At 34.1% G+C, this 20,636-nt stretch overlaps 1 protein-coding gene across 12 annotated transcripts in view; it reads left to right on the top strand.

Annotated features, from left to right (window-relative positions):
- Positions 1 to 20,636, top strand: part of LOC143653454 (olfactory receptor 14I1-like) — a 255,537-nt gene that overhangs the window by 219,413 nt on the left and 15,488 nt on the right. For 9 of the 12 annotated variants that reach the window (XM_077124479.1, XM_077124474.1, XM_077124478.1 and 6 more), the window contains one exon: positions 6,940 to 8,462. The exons of 1 other annotated variant lie outside the window; for it this stretch is intronic. In XM_077124479.1, coding sequence (XP_076980594.1) covers positions 6,940 to 7,887 — 948 coding nt within the window. In that variant the 3' untranslated portion in view covers positions 7,888 to 8,462. Of the gene's footprint in view, positions 1 to 6,939; positions 8,463 to 20,636 lie in introns of those variants that run through there. 2 more of the 12 variants (XR_013161275.1, XM_077124481.1) reach the window with 2 other exon arrangements.

Below are 20,636 nucleotides of genomic sequence, written 5' to 3'. Positions count from 1 at the left end.
GAACTGGAGAAAGAACAGCAAACTAACCCCAAAGCAAGCAAAAGGAAAAAAATAACAAAGATTAGAGCAGGAATAAATGAAATTGAGAACATGAAAACAATAGAGAAAATCAATAAGGCCAGAAGTTGGTTCTATGAGAAAATCAATAAGATTGATGGGCCCTTAGCAAGACTGGCAAAAAGAAGAAGAAAGAGGATGCAAATAAATAAGATCAGAAATGGAAGAGGAGACATAACCACTGACCTCACAGAAATAAAGGAGGTAACTACAGGATACTATGAACAATTTTACGCTAATAAATACAACAATTTGGATGAAATGGACAGGTTCCTGGAAAGACAAGAGCAACCAACTTTGACTCAAGAAGAAATAGATGACCTCAACAAACCAATCACAAGTAAAGAAATTGAATCAGTCATTCAAAAGCTTCCCAAAAAGGAAAGTCCAGGACCAGATGGCTTCACATGTGAATTCTACCAAACATTCCAGAAAGAATTAGTACCAACTCTCCTCAAACTTTTCAAAAAAATCGAAATGGAGGGAAAGCTACCTAATTCATTCTATGAAGCCAACATCACCCTCATACCAAAATAAGGCAAAGATATTACAAAAAAAGAAAACTACAGACCAATCTCTCTAATGAATATAGATGCAAAAATCCTCAACAAAATTCTAGAAAATCGAATCCAGCAACACATTAAATGAATTATACATCATGACCAAGTAGGATTCATCCCAGGTATGCAAGGATGGTTCAACATAAGAAAATCAATTAATGTAATACACCATATCAACAAATCAAAGCAGAAAAATCACATGATCATCTCAATTGATGCAGAGAAGGCATTTGACAAGATTCAACATCCTTTCCTGTTGAAAACACTTCAAAAGATAGGAATACAAGGGAACTTCCTTAAAATGATAGAGGGAATATATGAAAAATCCACAGCTAATATCATCCTCTACGGGGAAAAATTGAAAACTTTCCCCCTAAGATCAGGAACAAGACAAGGATGTCCATTATCACCACTATTATTCAACATCGTATTGGAGGTTCTAGCCAGAGCAATTAGACAAGAAAAAGAAATACAAGGCATCAGAATTGGAAAGGAAGAAGTAAAACTATCACTGTTTGCAGACGATATGATACTATACGTCAAAAACCCGGAAAAATCCACAACAAAACTACTAGAGCTAATAAATGAATAAAGCAATGTAGCAGGTTACAAGATCAACATTCAGAAATCTGTAGCATTTCTATACACTAGCAATGAACAAGCTGAGGGGGAAATCAAGAAATGAATTCCATTTACAATTGCAACTAAAAGAATAAAATACCTAGGAATAAATTTAACTAAAGAGACAAAAAACCTATTCAAAGAAAACTACAAAAAACTGTTAAAAGAAATCACAGAAGACCTAAATAGATGGAAGGGCATACCGTGTTCATGGATTGGAAGACTAAATATAGTTAAGATGTCAATCCTACCTAAATTGATTTACAGATTCAATGCAATACCAATCAAAGTCCCAACAACTTATTTTTCAGAAATAGAAAAACCAATAAGCAAATTTATCTGGAAGGGCAGGGTGCCCCGAATTGCTAAAAGTATCTTGAGGAAAAAAAAAACAAAGCTGGAGGTCTCATACTGCTGGACTTTAAGGCATATTATGAAGCCACAGTGGTCAAAACAGCATGGTATTGGCATAAAGATAGATATATCGACCAATGGAATCGAATAGAGTGCTCAGATATAGACCCTCTCATCTATGGACATTTGATCTTTGATAAGGCAGTCAAGCCAACTCACCTGGGACAGAACAGTCTCTTCAATAAATGGTGCCTAGAGAACTGGATATCCATATGCAAAAGAATGATAGAGGACCCGTATCTCACACCCTATACAAAAGTTAACTCAAAATGGATCAAAGATCTAATCATTAGGTCTAAGACCATAAAACAGTTAGAGGAAAATGTAGGGAGATATCTTATGAAACTTACAATTGGAGACGGGTTTATGGACCTTAAACCTAAAGCAAGAGCACTGAAGAAATAAATAAATAAATGGGAGCTCCTCAAAATTGAACACTTTTGTGCATCAAAGAACTTCATCAAGAAAGTAGAAAGACAGCCTACACAATGGGAGACAATATTAGGAAACGACATATCGGATAAAGGTCTAGTGTCCAGAATTTATAAAGAGATTGTTCAACTCAACAACAAAAAGACAGCCAACCCAATTACAAAATGGGAAAAAGACTTGAACAGACACCTATCAGAAGAGGAAATACAAATGGCCAAAAGACACATGAAGAGATGCTCAATGTCCCTGGCCATTAGAGAAATGCAAATCAAAACCACAATGAGATATCATCTCACATCCACCAGAATGGCCATTATCAACAAAACAAAAAATGACAAGTGCTGGAGAGCATGCGGAGAAAGAGGCATACTTATCCACTGTTGGTGGGAATGTCAAATGCTGCAACCACTGTGGAAGGCAGTTTGGCGGTTCCTCAAAAAACTGAATATAGAATTGCCATACGACCCAGCAATACCATTGCTAGGTATCTACTCAAAGGACTTAAGGGCAAAGACACAAACGGACATTTGCACACCAATGTTTATAGCAGCATTATTTACAATTGAAAAGAGATGGAAACAGCCAAAATGTCCATCAACAGACGAGTGGCTAAACAAACTGTGGTATGTACATACAATGGAATATTATGCACCTTTAAGACAGAATAAACTTATGAAGCATGTAATAACATGGATGGACCTAGAGAACACTATGCTGAGCGAGACTATCCAAAAACTAAAGGACAAATACTGTATGGTCCCACTGATGTGAACCGACATTAGAGAATAAACTTGGAATATGTCATTGGTAACAGAAACCATCAGGAGTTAGAAACAGGGTAAGACAATGGGTAATAGGAGCCGAAGGGTTACAGACTGTGCAACAGAACTAGATACAAAAACTCAAAAATGGACAGCACAATACTATCTAATTGTAATGTAGTTATGTTAAAACACTGAATGAAGCTGCATCTGAGCTATAGTTTTTGTTTGTTTGTTTGTTTGTGTTTTTTGTTTTTTTTCCTTTTTTATATATATTTTTTATTTTTATTATTATTTTTATTTTTTTCTCTATATTATCATTCTGTATCTTTTTCTGTTGTTTTGCTAGTTCTTTTCCTAAATCGATGCAAATGTACTAAGAAATGATGATCACACATCTATGTGATGATATTAGGAATTACTGATTGCATATGTAGAATGGAATGATTTCTAAATGTTGTGTTAGTTAATTTTTTTTAATTAATAAAAAAAGAATCACTCTATTTAATTTTCTAGTTTTAACATTTACATTTTTTGGATAAATACAACTTCATCCTGATATATAGTATCCACTACATTTATATTTTGAAATATCTAATTACTTAAACACATCCTCTTCTACTCTATCAAGATTCTTTTTTCCAAAAGTCTTTCTCCAATAAAATCCTTTCTTTTCTAACTTAGAATGTTTGATTATATGACTTCTGAAAAATATCAGACTAATTTGTCCCTTAAATGTAACCACAATATATCACCTTAATATATTTGTTGAACTTTATTTTACTTTATTTCCTTTTGTGAGTTATTCAGAAATGATTTTCTATCTAGTAGCTTCTGGTCAATTAAATGGGGTTAGTACATTTCAAACAGCATATTATCTTTTTTATGCTATAATTTTAGTCCAAAACCTTAAAAGAATTTTATTCCATGAGGATAATAGATCTTCATGGATTTTTTATGATGCAAATAAATTCTTTTAAAATTATAAATGGAATTGAAATTGTATTGAATCCCCAGAGAATGGGGAAGCATTTTTGAAAAATTCTTCTTTGATTAGTTTAGCAAAAATATTCCTTTCTGATTTTAATCTTAAAAAGCACTATTACAAATTTAAATAATCTCATGAGTATAGCCAAAGCATCCTTACCACTCAGGAGACCAGGAAAGCTGGTCTCTCTGGAGCAGGAGATTTTGAATTCCCCATGGTACTCAGATATTTGACCCATGGATGTCCTCCATAAAAAATAACCTTATTTATAAATAATCCAGAGGTAGAATTGCTCATGTGATTTAGGGTAAAGGTAAATCTCCCTGAGAAGTGATTCCTTGAATTCTGCTAACTGAATAAGCATTATCTTAAAATTTATCAAATTTCCTTAAATTGTGCAAAACAAATATTCATGTTACAGAAGATAAATTTGTTATATCACCTGTCAGGTAATATTTGTAAAGTTTTATGTATGTATTTCCTTAAACATAGGAAGGTAATAATTCTCTGAAATAGCCATGATATGTCCAAGTTATTTCCATTCAATATTATATATTTTTGTTCTTAGACTGTATCTGATGAAAGTGCTTATTTTAGGTGATTTTTTATAATAATATATTTAATTTAATCCAAAATACAATATTAAAGTGTGGTTTATATGAAAATTATTACTGAGAAATAGTTTACAAACTTTCTTTTCCTGCTGTCTTCAAAAAGTCATGTGTATTTTCCCTTTACAGCACATTTTAATTTAGACTATAAATTTTCATTGGAAATACTTGATCTGCATTTATTTTTTTGTTTTTGTTTTTGTTGTTTTTTTATGACCTGCATTTAGATTTCATAAAATTTAAGGTTGGAAAAGAAAATTCACACATCCACGTTCTTCTAAACATACTTAAAAGCTTTCCAATAACAGATTCAAATTTTTTTCTAAATTTTCATTTAATTCAAATAAAATTAAAGATTCAGATGCTCAAGTCATAGCATCTCTTTTTTAAGTGTCCTATGGCCACCTGTGGCTAGAGGACTCTGAATTGGACATGGCAGTTGGAGACTGAACAGACCTTAGGCTCTCTTCAGCTCATGTCCTCGGCTCTCCAAGAGAAATTCTTCCCAGCTATTGTATTTATTGCGGGGCTATAGTGGAGGTGGCTTTCATACAATGTCCCCTTCTCCCTGCCTCAGTCAGGATTTAATGGAGAAGCAAAACCACCATGAATATCAAGATCTAAGGTAATTATTATAAAACATAGACAATTATGCAATTGAGGGGGGAGCGGGAATTGAAAATTCAGGGAAACTTTGCTAAGTGCACCCCCTAAAGCACTGGTGAAGGGCGACAGCCAGGGCTGGCAGGGCCCTCTGGTAAGCCAGGCACATCTTGCTGCTAGGGCCAGGTAGAAAGGAGAGCTGGTGGAAATGTGCAGTTGGTGTATGCTGCTGTATGTGGTGGTGGGCCCGGCAGTAGGGTTGCTTGCAGGGCAGAAGAGGTGGATGTTGAGTGGAGGAGAGCAGGCACATGCTGGAACCCACGGCCACCTCTGTATCTGCCCCTCACTGCATCTAACTGTAAGAAGTGATTAATGTTAACAGTGGTATCTCGTGTGATGTAAATAGCATGGACTGGAAAGATTGAAAATATGTTGATACAAAATTTACTGAGAAATTGAACTACTTCAGATATCATGAATTAAATTCTTGTGGAATTAGATTCTAAAGGACAGCTAAGAAATTGCAAGGGAAAACAGAGTTTTGATGCTATTTTATGGAAACTGATCCACATCAGCAAAATTGGCCTTAAAATAGCAAAATAAATATTGAGATATCCAGTGTAGTTTTATTATGTACAATTTCTCATGCTGATTTTCTGAGTATTATGAACCTGCTGTGCTCTATGTTGATACTTACAGTTTCTCATTTCTGAAAGATATTGATGAGAAATTAGAAATCCCACTCATTACGTTGTTGTCTACACTTGACTATTGTAATGTAAATAATTTCAAAATATCCCTATGGTGATAAGGAGCATGGAAAACAAAACCCTGGCTCTCTTATGTCCAAGGATATTATATCTCTTTACACTTTGAAGGAGAACATGTAAGGTTGCTTTAGCAGAGGAAAATTTGAAAATTTGTACAGAAAATGGAGAAAGATGCAGATGCAATATGAGAATAGTAATTATTCTTCCAATACCATCTAATTATCTTTTGGAGGTCTAATTTCAATCATGTAATTTTCATATATGGAAGATCTTGAGGGGATAAAACTATGAAAATTAGATTTTATTAATATCTGATTATTTCTAATGTGTGTAAAATATTTTACAATTATTGCTATTACTCATGAAGAATGGTAATGATGATAATTTGTTTGCATTGGTCATATTCATGTAAATTTCTAATATTTTGCAAAATATTTCATGCTACTGTTTTTATATAATCTTTCAATTATCTGTTGTTTCTTTTATTGTCATTTTTATGAAAATAATAAAATTCTTCAAGAATGATTTCATTATTTAGCAAATACAATATTTGGTGATTAGGTTGATACATTGGCATCAATTGATTAACACCATTCTCAGAAGCACCTCAGAACCAATCATTAACCTGAACACAGTCTGGGGTAATTCCACCAGAGAAGGGAGACAGCAGAAGTCAGCCTAGTTCCCTGGCACATGAAGAGAATTGATAAAAACGGTGGATAGTTCAAACAGATGAGCTTTTTTACAAACATGCCAGGACTGATTATTTAATTTTGAGGAAAATATTAAATAATCACTGGATGTGCTCAGGCAGAATTTAAAAAGATATTTTAATGATAGCATAAATGTGGTAACTGAAGAGTTGTAACTTTCAAGTGCATAGATTTTTCAGTTCTGTAAATGTTAAAATTCATATCTCAGCAGAGTTGAAGTGGAAAATCCAGAGATATTTGTACATGCGCTGATTTTGAAATATTCTATTTTGTTTAATTCCTATATTCTAACTTCCCAGAAGAAGCCACATATTGATGCCTGTAAATGTATGATGTTTGTGGGTATTGTGGATTGCTTCCATTGTGCTTTCTGATTACGTTGATCACTCACTGTTTCCTTTGACTTCAGGAAGACTGCTACATATCAGCACAAATGGCCAATCTCACCATCATCACAGAATTCCTCCTTACGGACATCTCAAGTTCTCGAGAGATACAAATCTTGCAAGGACTGCTTTTCTTAGTCATTTATCTGGGAGCCCTGGCTGGGAATCTTCTAACTCTTACTGTCATTGTAGTTGACCCACATCTGCACTCTCCAATGTACTTCTTTATAGGAAATTTATCCCTCATAGACCTTTGCTGCATATCAGTTAGTGTGCCCAAATCAATTGTGAATTCTCTAATAGGCAGTAAATCAATCTCACTTAAAGAATGTGCTGCTCAAATTTTCTTCTTTTTATTTTTTGGATCCACAGAGCTTGCTTTTCTTGTGGTGATGTCCTATGACCGCTATGTTGCCATTTGCCACCCTCTGCACTACGGGCTTAATTTCACCCCACGTCTGTGCACACAGGCAGCTGGCGGCTCATGGGCAAGTGGGCTGGTCTATTCTACTATCCATACAGTGACCATGTTCAGGCTTCCCTTTACAAAATCCAATGTAATCCATCAATATTTTTGTGAGTTACCTCAAATTCTCAGGATCTCATCTTCAAATGTTCAGTTTTCTGAGTCTGTGGCCCTAGGTATCAGTTCTTGCGTGGTTTTAGTATGCTTTATCTTTATGTTTATGTCATATATTAATATACTTTCAATGGTGCTTAGAATGCATTCTGTGGAAGCCTGTAACAAAGCCTTATCCACCTGTACCCCGCAGCTGGGGATTCTCCTTCTGTTTGTAGTTTCTGGGTTGGTAGCTGTTTTAGGTCCCATTGCAAATGAATCATCTCTTAAGAGTCTTCTGACAGCCATGTTCTACACCCTGGTGCCCCCATTTATAAATCCTTTCATCTATAGCCTAAGGAACAGAGAGATTAACACTGCTCTAGGCAGAATGCTCAACAAATATTTTTGAGTTTCCAAGCAGGGATTTTTTGAATTGAAAGAAAAAACTAAGACAATCTGGGTGCAATTTAATTTATATTTCATATAGGTTATTAAATTTGAATCCCTTCTTTTAAAATCTCCAGTGTTTTGTTCTCTGTATTTTCTTGTTTACATATCTATTACTGAAATGTAAATATCTATCTTAGATTGCTTATGTGATAGCATATTTATTTGATTCATGCATATATATTGAAAATAGCAAAATCTATTAAATATTCTCAAAATATTTTGTTTGGAATAGTTTTGAGTAAAAATATAACAAAGAATGACATCATGTGGAGAAGATCCCGTCTTATATGTCAAGCATTTTGACAGGTCTATATGATTGAGAAAACATCATGGAACTGGGTACTGTCAACAAAGAAGAGAATATTGAGTGGTCTGGGTTAGAGAAGCCTGTTACCTTCATTGTTCTCATTGAGTTCACTTTTTTACAACTGTCTGGGGTAAGTAATAAAGTGATTAGAACTGAAGCAATGGCACTGACTCCTCCTGTTAAATTTAGAAATCTTGAAAAGCTGTTTCCTTCACTGCAAAACTGTATTAGAATTTTGAGAATTTATGGTCTCTCCATGAACTCTGGAAGAGAAAATGTATGACATGCTTGATTTATCCAAAATTTCAACATGAAGGAATCACTAAATACAGAGTGGAATCCTGAAATGACTAAAAATTTAGAAATTAATGTTCATTTAATATTAGTGTGTTACTGTACAAATGGACACACAGGATCATTCTGGTTTAGAATGTATTAATCAATGTAAAAGAAGTACTGCATGAATATCTTGAGATTCATGTCATCCTAACCATCAAATTATAGTAAATAGCTGATATTTTTTCATATTCCCTCAATACTTGAAATATACTCATATTTTCTAAATTCCAATAATTGATAATTTCACCATAATTCTTTTGAAAATGAATTGTTCCTATCTGGATCACCGCCTAGCTGTTACCTGGGAAAAGACATCACTGCTGAATTTTATATTCAAGTAAAACTTTTACAAAGGATGGAAATTGCATGTTTTGAATATTTGCATGTGGAATAAGCCTTTATTTATCCTAACTCCTTATTTACAATTAAATGTAAATGTAGAACCTCTTCCCAATGTAAATTTCCTCCTGCTATTTGAATATTTCCATTGATTTTAAACTCCAGAGGAAAGTCAAATCCTAATTTGATTATTTTACTTTTTTTTGTATGCTGTATGCTGTGCACTGGGGGTCACATTTCATTATTTTCCATGTGAATATCCCATTATCATAGAAGCACTTGTTGGATTTTATTTATTTATTTTTTTGCGTGCAGGGCTTAGAATCAAACCTGAGTATCCTGCATGACAGGTGAGAATTCTACCACTTTACTACCTGTGCACCCTTTGATTTCTCTACTTTTGATTATCTCTTTAGGAAAATATACTTTATTTATTTATGGATTTCTTAAATTTTATTTGACAATACTAAATATTAGTGTTTAATTAATGTGCCTGATGTGAAATGGGTTATTTCAATCATGAAACAAACTTTTTTCCCTGGGGATTTTATTTTTGTAATTCTTTATCTTTGATTTATTTTTATCTCAGGTGAAGGCAAACATCTATTTCTTCCATAATTCCCATTTCATATTTATTTAGTTGCCATGAGAAATGCTTCACCCCTTCGTTCATCTAATTCCTATTTTCTTCATTATTTCAAATTACATTACACATGAATCGTTTTCACCTCATTCTACTCATATCCTTCCCCCAAAGTGACCAACTATTCTCTATGGACTTACCTTCTGCAAATATTCTGCATAGATTTATGCATTCTGGATACTTCATACACAAAAAAACAATCAATATATAATGTATTGTGTTTAGCTTCTTTCACTTAGCATGATGTTCTGGAGGTCCATATCATATTTCAGTAATTAATAATATCCCTATTCATTTATCTGTTGATGTATATTTGGGCTATTTACACCTTTTTAGTTGTTGTGAATAGTGCTTCTTTGAAATTGTGTACATATGTACTTGTTTGAGTATCTGTTTTCTCTGTCAGGGTATATACCTATGTCTGAAATTGTGGGGTCATAGGGAAACACTTTGTTTAATACATTAAATAACTGACATATTGCTACCAATGCAGCTGAACCATTTTAAATTCCCTCCATCAAAATATGGTGGCTCAAAGTTCCCCACATCCCTCACCAACACTTATTTTCCATTTTCTTTTTGTTACAGTCCTCACAGTGCATAAGAAGGAAACTATTGGGTCTTATTTGCATTTCCCTAATGATTATGATATTGAGCATATGTTTACATGCTTACTGGCCATTTGTATATCTTCTTTGGATATATGTTATTAAAGCCCTTTTCCAATATTTTAATTTTGTTGCTTTTCCTTTTTTTATTCTTTGAGTTCAATGTGTTCTTTATATAGTCCGTATATTTGACCTGTTTTTGACACATCTGTTGAAAATATTTTCTCCCATTCTCTGGATTGTCTTCTAACTTTAGTGATAGTGTACATTAATGCACAACAGATTTTAATTTTGTATTGTCAATTTGTATATGTTTCTCTTGTTGATCATTATTTTGCTGTCAATAGAATCCATTCTGAAATCCATTACCATAAATATTTATCCCCAGTTCATCTTGTAAGAGATTTATGGTTTTGACTCTTACATTTAATTTGTTGATTCATTTGGAATTAATTTTTATATGTGATGTATGTTAGGGGTCCCATTTCATGTGTTTTTATGTTGATATCCAATTATCCCAGCACCATTTGTTTCAGAGACTATCTTTCTACATTCAATTATCTTCACACCATTGTCAAAACACAGTTGGAAATACACATATGGTTACACAACAGAGCTCTCAATTTAATTCCTTTGGTATATATAGGCTTATTCTTAGGTCAGCACTTCACTGTCTGGATTAGTAAGGATTTGTTAAATGTTCTGAAATTGAAAAATGTGAATCTTCAAGATGTGTTCTTTTTCTTCAGTATTAATTGGTCCTCCTTGTAATTTCATACAAACTTGAGGATTGGCTTTTCCATTCTTGAATATAAGATCATTTGCATTTCAATAGGTATTTCATGATTTTGTTGTTTGCTTTTGCAGGCTTACCAGGTCTACAACATTAAATTCTTCCATCCATATACCCGGGGTATTGTTCCATTAATTCAAGTGTTTTTACATTTATTTCATCAATATCTTCAATGTATGTTGTGCTGGTTTTAAAAGATGTATATACCCCAGAAAAGCTGTGTTTTAATCCTAATCCCATTTTGTAAAGGCAGCCATTTCTTCTAATACCTATTCAGCACTGTATGTTTGAAACTGTAATTAGATCATCTCCCCAGAGAAGTGATTCAATCAAGAGTTGTTGTAAGCTGAATTAGGTTGAGGCATGTCTCCACCCATTCGGGTGGGTGTTGATTGGTTTCTGAAGTCCTATGAAAGAGGAAACATTTTGGAGAATGAGAGAGATTCAGAGAGAGCAGAGAAGAATGACACAGCCATGAGAAGCAGAGGAAAACAGCCAGCAACCCCCGGAGATGAAGAAGGAAAATGCCTCCAGGGGAGTTTCATGAAGCAGGAAGCCAGGAGGGAAAGCTAGCAGATGATGCTATATTTGCCACATGCCTTTCCCGATGAGAGAGAAACCCTAACCATGTTCTCCATGTGCCTTCTCACTTGAGAGAGAAACCCTGAATATCACCGGCCATCTTGAACCAAGGTATCTGTCCCTGGATACCTTTGATTGGACATTCCTATAGACTTGTTTTAATTGGATATTTTCTCAGCCTTATAACTGTAAACTAGCAATTTATTAAATTCCCCTTTTTAAAAGTCATTTTGATTCTGGTATATTGCATTCTGGCCACTAGCAAACTAGGACATATATCTTTTACCTTTTAGTTAAATTTAGATAGCTTATTTCTTTGATGTTTTTGTACATGAAATATTTTCTTACTATTTTTTTCAGATTGGTCATTTGTCTTGTAGAGAAATCAAATAAATTTTTGCATTTGATATTGTATTATGCAACTTTGTTGAATAAGTCTGCAACTTCTATTGGTTATTTTTCAGATTCTTTGGAATTTTCAAAACATAGAATCATGTCTTCAGTGAAAAGAGATAGGTTTCCTCATTTCTTTCCAGTTTGGATATCTTTTAATTATTTTCTTGACTAGAATGTGCAGGAAAAACAATGAATAATAGTGATAAAGTGGACAGTTGTGTCTTTTTCCTGATCTTAGTGGGGAAATATTTCACTGTATTTCACCATAAAGTTTGACGTTAGCTGGAGATTCATAACTTTTTATTTCTTTTCTATGACTTTAATGGTGTGTTAATAAGAATGAGAGATAATTGCATTTGTCCTGGACTAGAAGGCAACTAAAAATTTTAACTTGACTTATGTTTTGAGGATGATTTCATTTCAAAGATAAGAAAGGAATTTTCACCTTGAATAGAGAGATAAACATATGGATGAAACTGGTTGGGTTTCAGTCATCTGATGATCAGAGAAATTATATCATTTTGATGAGATCTCCAGACAATTTATACTTGTCCAAAAATCATTAATTTATAATTCTCCTATAGTATTCCAAGCACCATGCTGTTAAGTAATAGTCGAGTGAACAACACATCAGAGTTAAACTGGATCCACAACAGTTGGCCAACACAACAGACATAAAATAATGGCCCTTCTTTCCTTACATAATAAGGTGATGCTTGATAAGAAGAAAAATTATCATTCTTTGATTAAATAATATGAAAATTATAGATGGATGATAGATTTTATAGATAAATAGATACATATGTTCCAATCTATGAATTGAGTCTGCTAAAAGGAAAAATGACCTAATTTCAAAAATGAATATAGTGAACTGTGAAAATTATGCAACCATTTCATATATATGTTTAATTTTTTTCACTTTGAGAAGATTTCAGATTTATGTATTATAAGAAATAATAGAAACACCTTCACCTGGTTTTTCACAGTGGTAAAACCTTACAAAGTTAAATACAAGGCCAAAACCAGGATATTGATACTGATACAATACATTAGTCTCTTCCACATATCCCCAATTTACTTGTATTCATTTAAGTGTGTATATTTACCTCTATGTCATATGTGCACTTTTTATCCACCACCACAATCAAGGTACAGAATAGTTCCATTACCATAAAAATCTTCTCTATTGACTATTATTGATACACCTTATTCCCTCCCTATCCCCCCACTCCCAGTCTTCAACCCAGAATTACAAATCTGCTTTCCAAATCAATCATTTTGTTAATTCAGAAATAAGTAGAAACTTTCAGTACATAATATTTAAATAATTTTCACTCAGCATTATTCTCTATAAATTTATGCAAATTGTCACACGTATCAATAATTTGTGGCTTTCTAATTGTTGAATAGGCTACCAAGGTAAGCATTTACAAAGTCTTGTTTAAACAGACATCCCTTGAATTTTATCTGGGTTCTTTCCAGTTTTTTATGTAAAAATGGATAAAATTTCTATGCACAGTTATAGCAAGTATTTGGGTGTAAACATAACTGTTCATTTTCCTTGGAGTAGTGCCAAAGAGTGCAATATCTGGGTCTTATGGTAATTGCATATATAGTTTGATTAGAAACTGTCAAACAGTTTCCCAGAGTGGCTGTACAATTTTGTGAATTTGCCAGCATTTTTTGAGTGATTCAATTTCTCTTCATCCTCTACAACATTTTTGTTTTCTCATCTTTAATTTTGTAAAAATACCCATTAGAATTGGGGTATAGTAATATCTTGTTGTGGTTTCAATTTGAAATCCCATAAAGGCTAGTAATATTGAATGTCTTTTATTTACTTATCTCTCACCTGAATTTTTTTTTCAGGGATATGTCTGTACAAGTCTTCTGTACATTTTCTAATTAGTTTGTGTTTTTTTATACTGCCAAATCTTGAGTTCTTTATATTGTCATCAAAAAATTACCTGTCAAATGTTGCAATTTATATATTTACAAACACTTTTGCCAACTCTGAGTCTTGTTTTTTCATCCTGTAAATGGGTTATTTCATAGAGAAAAAGTTCTTCTTTTTGTTATAGTACAATTTATCAAATTTTGCTTTTGTAAATCATGCTTTTGTTATCCAGGCTAAGAACTATTTACCTAGCCCAAGACTGAAGTTTTTTCTTATGTTTTCTTTTTCAAAAAAGTTTTAGAGTTCTATGTTTTATATTTATGTCTGTGATAATAATTTTAATTGGGGATATATATATATATATATATATATATACCATAATTTTAATTGGGGATAAATTTTGTATATATAAAAATTTTAACCAATTTTCACTTAAATCACTTCCAAGTTCAATGGTACTGATAATGTTTACACTGTTGCACAACCATCAACATCATACTTTGCCAAGTTTTTTCATCACACAAAATGGAAACTCTGTGTCTAATGGGGAGTAAAGGCTTAAATTGCACAATCTGTATTTGGGTTAATTGTAAATCTTGTTGCTGGATTGTGGTGAAAGTAGCACAACATTGTGAATGTAATTAATAGCACGGAATTATATATGTGAATTGTGTAAAAGGAAATTTTAGATTATATACATGTTACTAGAATAATTTTTTAATTAAAATATCAATGCCACTTATATGATCTTCTGAAAATAACAAAATTATGGAGATGGGCAACAGTTTAACATTTGTCAAGTGTTAGAGATGGGAAACCCAGGGATTAGTTAAGGCCATAAAATGATAGCCCCAGCCTGTCTTGTGGTAATAGTATAGACCTGTATCTTGACTGCCATTGTAGTTACATAAATCTACATATGTGATAAAGTTGCATAGAATTATGTATATACACACATACTAATGAGTTTGTATATAATTGTTGAACTATGAATATGCTAAGTGCTATACAAATGTGAATTTCCTAGTTTTTATATTCACTGTAAATTTGTAAGATGTCAACTTTGGAGGAGGATATGTGAAGGGTGCATGGAGTCTCCCTGTACATTTTTAGTTTCCTGTTAATATAATTATTTAAAAACAAAAAGCTTTTAAAATGTTCCACTTGAAGGAGACAGGGATGGGAGAATATCCAAGGCTTTGTCAAGAAAGGAGTCAAAAGACTGAGAAATAAGCATGCTTAACTGAATTTACTATAAGAACTGAGAACTCATCAACAATTATGATTCTGGGATGGTCCAGATGACTACACCTACTAATATCAAAGGAATGTGTTACTGAAGGGGACTTTGAAATCAGTGAGAAATAGAGGGAGAGGGTTGTAGCTATTGTCTATAGACTGGCATGAAGTATGGGTGCTCTTATGCAATTAGGCTCTCTAGTACCAGTGAGGATGGTAGGAATTGGAATAGTAGAGGCCAAGTGACAAGTTGACAGAATGTCAGTATGACTTTCTAGTTCCTTGGCACATGGGATCAAAGGTGATGATCCATGGTGACCATAATGTTTGTCCTAGGGGCAAGATAGATGGAGCCATAAGAGTATAGATATTTAAGTGTGACTAATAATGTGATGTCAGGTTTGTGGAAGAACCCAGGATTGTCACACCAAGTGTTTGCAGCAGTGATTTCTCCCATTTCATGCCAAAGTTGCCTGCAGCCATTTGCTGAAGCAATTATACCTTGTGAAATGGGTAATGCCTGAATCATTGGGAGACTGTTGGATAAAGACACAGCTGACACTAATATTGCTAGACCCAAAGCATCAATACCAAACACCCTACAAGTTTAGGGTCATTTGGTGTCCTGACCCAGATTTGTCTCACAGTAATTGCCATGGCTACACAGACACATTAATTTCTTTTTACCCCTTGGTTTATATCTGCATTACCAGAAATGATGTATTTGGAGATTAATTATGATGGATAACAAGAGTCACTGCAATTGTGTAGCTGCTTTACTGGATGCAACACCATTACTAAATGTGATCCTCTGGTATGTAAGCAGAAATATATTCTTTACTATGCCCAAAAGAAGAAAGATGTAAAACAATTTTTATTCATTTTGGATAAATGTTGGTATACACTTATGTCCTTGCACCAAGCCTAGATTAACTCTTCTGCTCTTTGTCACGTTATATTCTGAAAAATTTGGATTATTTGGAAATTCTAATCATCACACTTTTCACTATATATGGGATATCATGATTTTTGGATCAGATGATCCTAGATGTTGCTAAGATTCATGCACTCCAAAGAGGAAAGATGGATTGTATAGAAATTCAGGTATACATCATTAAGTATTTTCTATTTTGTTTGATTTTTCTTTTTGATGTTTTTTTAAATCTCTTTGTGTTTCTCTAATAGACACCATCATAGATACCTTTAATATGCAAAGGGAAAATGCTTTTCTCTTGTACTTCCTATCACTAAGAAAGAAGTATGACACATAAGAAATCTCCACAAATTTGGAAGTCAGCACATATCAAACCTAGGGATAATAACCTGTGCCAATGATTGGGTAATATAGAAATTTCAGCACATGAGAGGAATCTCTAGCAAGGTCAAACTTTGAAACAAATATACAGTTCTACATGACCTGATGGATCTTACAATATTAACTGTATCTGTGATGATATATGTTCCACAAATTGTCTCTAGCAATTTGCAGTAGAACTATAAGGAAGACACCTAGGAATCTAGAACAAGATCTTACAATCTGCAGTGGGATCATCTGAAAAGCTGTTCCTAGCATATTTCTGAGCTTTGACAGACACAGGCATCTTATCATGGAACATCATATATCTATGACAGCAGAAATGCTTTCAGAAGTTACAAATTGATCAAGAAAATAATTCAGAGACCAACACCAACCCATCTTAACTTGGAAGTAGCATATCAATAACTGGGAACAAAAAAGTCTGGATGACAAAAGGAAGCAGCGCAAACAGATGAACAGACATTTGGTCACCCTCAATGGCTGCTTTTTCCCTCCGTCAGAGATTATATTTACAATTTCATGGAGGGCTGCCTTCAACCAGAAGATTGAGAAAAATTCCCACACCTTGTTCACAGGATGTTGGTACAAACTCTATATAGAAGTGTGAGACAAAAAAAACCTGATCTGCTCATTCATAAGAGAGAGAAAGTAGCCTCTAAACTGTGTGCTAGGTCCTTGCTCTTCAAGTGCTGACACTTGCATGTGAAAAAACCCAGAGGATTCTGTTGGATGATTACAGACAAATTATTTAGTGACCACTATACATCTTATTGAACATCCAAAATAATCTATTCTGCCCACAAGCCACTTGCTAACCACAAGTACATGAACACTTTAATCAAAGATCTGTCATGGAGGTGGGACAAGATGGTGGCACTGTGAGGTGTAGAATTTAGTTAGTCCTACAGAGCAACTAGTAAACAGCAAGGATCCATATGGAATAACTCTTGGCATACATCAACGACAAGACAAACGTAATGTACCAGTCTGGAATGGGTGGAATGGCTGAGATCCAATACAGAACTTTCATTTGGCAGAACTGACAGCATCCTCAAGCCTCAGCACTGCTCAGTCAAGGGTGGAATTAAGGCATGTTTGAAAGACAAAATAAATGGTCAGGTGAAAGGGGACAATTCTAAAAAGAACATATATTTCACAAGAAAAGGCAGACAGGCCCCAGATCAGATGTCTACCCTCTTCCAGGGAATTCAGTCCCCATTGACTGGAAAACAGAAGCAACCTAAGCCAACCTTCAACATCATATTCTATCTCAACCACACAACTGGCAGGGAGAGGGTGCCAAACTAAAGGCAACACATCACTTTATACTGATGGGAATCTGATAGCAGACAAGTGCCACATGCTGGGTAAGATAGGAAAAGCACATAATCTAGAGGCCTCATAGGAAAGCCAGGCAACCTACTCAGTCTCACTCTCAGGGTAATTTGATAGTGCATACCCTCTCCTCCTGAGACATAAGACTATCTGGTCTTGAAAAATCTAACTGGGGATGATTATATCTGAGGAGATCCTCCTTAAAAAATGGCTCCACATGGGCAGGGCAAGAACCAGAAAAACAAAAGCTAAAATATTCTGTTCAGTCAAACAGAACCTATGTTAGAGGTCCTGAATAAGTTGAACTGAATGCCAGAGAACAGATAAGAACAAAGCCATCCAACCAGAAAACCCGAGACAAAAGAGTGAAATTGTTTTCCCTACAATAAATAAATTAAGGAAATTAAATGCTTATATGCTAGCAAAAAATAATGAGCCATACTAGGAAAATTGAAGAAATGGCCCAGCAAAGGAAAAAGCATTTCAAATGAGATACAAGACTAGAAACAACTACTTCAAGATGTTTGAACAGACATACAAAATCTCATCAGAAACCAGATCAACAAGTTGAGGCAAGTTATGCAAAAGAGATGAAGGTTATAAAGAAGATATGGGGGCGGGCCGCGGTGGCTCAGCGGGCAAGAGTGCTTGCCTGCCGTGCCGGAGGACCCCGGTTCGATTCCCGGCCCCAGCCCATGTAAAAAACAAACAAACAAACAAAATATAATAAAACAAGAAAATGTTTAAAAATGTTTCCCTTTCTTCCTCCCTTCCTTCCTTCCATCCTTCCTTCCTTCTCTGTCTTTCCTTCCCTTCCTCCCTCTCTCTTTAAAAAAAAAAAAAAAAAAAAAAAAAAGAAGATATGGGGAAACATAAATAAGAATTTGAAATTTTGAAAAAAATACATTACAGAACTTATGGGAATAGAAGACACAATAGAAGAGATTTTAAAAAAACAAAGGAGACTTATAACAATAGATTTGAGGAGGCATAATAAAGGGCCAGTAACTAGAAGACAAGACATCTAAATTCCTACACCTAAAGCAAAAAGATAGGCGAAAGAATGGAAAATGTGAGCAGTGTCTCAGGGAATTGAATGACAAAATGAAGCACAAGAATATTTGTTTTCTTGGTGTCCAAGAAGTAGAACAGAAGGAACAAAGAGCAGAAAGATGAAGTAATTCCCATCTCATATGAAAAACAGAAAATTACAGATCCAAGAAGTGCAGCATACCACAAACAGCACAGATATAAATAGACCTACTCCAAGCACTTATTAAGCAGACTGTCTAATGTCAAAAACAAAGAAAGAATTTTGAAAGAGGAAAGAGAAGAGCAATCCATCACGTACAAGGGTAGCGCAATAAGAATGTATGTGCAAAGCTCAGAAAAAAAATCCATGGAGGTTAGAAGGCACTGGTATGATATATTTAAGATTCTGAAAGAGAAAACTGCCAGCCAAGAATTCTATATCCAGCAAAACAGTCCTTCAAAAATGGGGGAGGGGGAAATCAAAACATATTCAGCAAAATAGACAATGAGATAATTTGTGAAAAAGAGACCTGCTTTATCTTGGTTCATTTCCCAGACCATGCACCCCCCCCCCCCAAAAAAAAGAGGCCTGTTTTAGAAGGAATACAAAAGGAAGCACTGTAGGGAAATATGAAAAGGCAAGACAGAAAGGTCTGGAAAAGAGGGTAGAAATGTAGTAAAGGTAAAATGTGAAAATAAAACAAGATATGACACATACATTTGAAAACACAAATTGATAGAAATAAGTACTGCCTTTAGAGTAATAACATTAAATGTTAATGGATTCTATTCTCCAATTAAAAGACACTGACTGAACAGATTAAAAAAAACAAAAACAGTCGGATCCATCTATATGTTGTCTGCAGGGGACCCACTTTAGACCAAAGGACAAAAACAGATTGAAAGTGAAAGGTTGGAAAAGATATTTCACAGAAACTACAGCCAGAAAAGAGCAAGGGTAGTTCTTCTAATATCAGACAAATCAGATTTTAAATTTAGAACAATTAAAAGTGACAAAGAAGGACATGACACTATATATTAATAAAACGATCAATTCACCAAGAATATACAACAATCATAAACAATTATGCACCAAACCACAGTGTTCCAAATTACATGAGGCAAACACTGATAAGACTGAAGGGAAAATAGACAACTCTACATTAATAGTTTGAGAATTCCAATCCCTGCTTTCATCATGGATAGAACATCAAGCCAGAGGGTGAATAAGGAAACAGAGATTTTGAGTAACACTCTAAATGTACTAGATTTAGCAGACATTTACAGAGCACTACTCCCCAAAACAGCAGGATACACAATTTTCTCCTGGGCTTATGGATCATTCTCAATGATTGAACATATACTGGGTTCAAGGAAAGCCTCAATAAATTTTAAAAGATTGAAATTATACAAAATAAGTTATACAAAACACCTCCTCAGATCTTAATTCGATGAAGTTGGAAATCAATAACAGGCAGAGGACAAGAAAATTCACTAATACACAGAGGTTAAATAATACAGTCTTAAACAACCAGAGGGACGAGGAAGAAATTACGAGAGAAATCATTAAATGTCTCAAAGCAAATGAAAATGAAACCACAACATATCAAAATTTATGGGATGCAGCAAATGCAGTGCTGAGAGGGAAATTAATTGCCCTAAAGACCTATATTTTAAAAAGTAAGAGCAGAAATTGAGAAGTTAACTGTTCACCTTAAAAACTGAGGAAAGAGCAGCAAAGTAACCCCAAAACAAACAAAAGGAAAGAAGATTAGAGGAGAAATCAATGAAATTGGGAATATGGAACCAAATAGATAAAATCAACAAAATAAGGAGTAGTTTCTTTAGGAAAAAAAATTGATGGACACTAAGCTAGGCTG

This window comes from Tamandua tetradactyla, chromosome 13 (genome assembly GCF_023851605.1).
Source record: "Tamandua tetradactyla isolate mTamTet1 chromosome 13, mTamTet1.pri, whole genome shotgun sequence".
In the NCBI taxonomy this organism is placed as follows: domain Eukaryota; kingdom Metazoa; phylum Chordata; class Mammalia; order Pilosa; family Myrmecophagidae; genus Tamandua; species Tamandua tetradactyla.
This window is presented reverse-complemented; position numbering and strand designations above follow the sequence as displayed.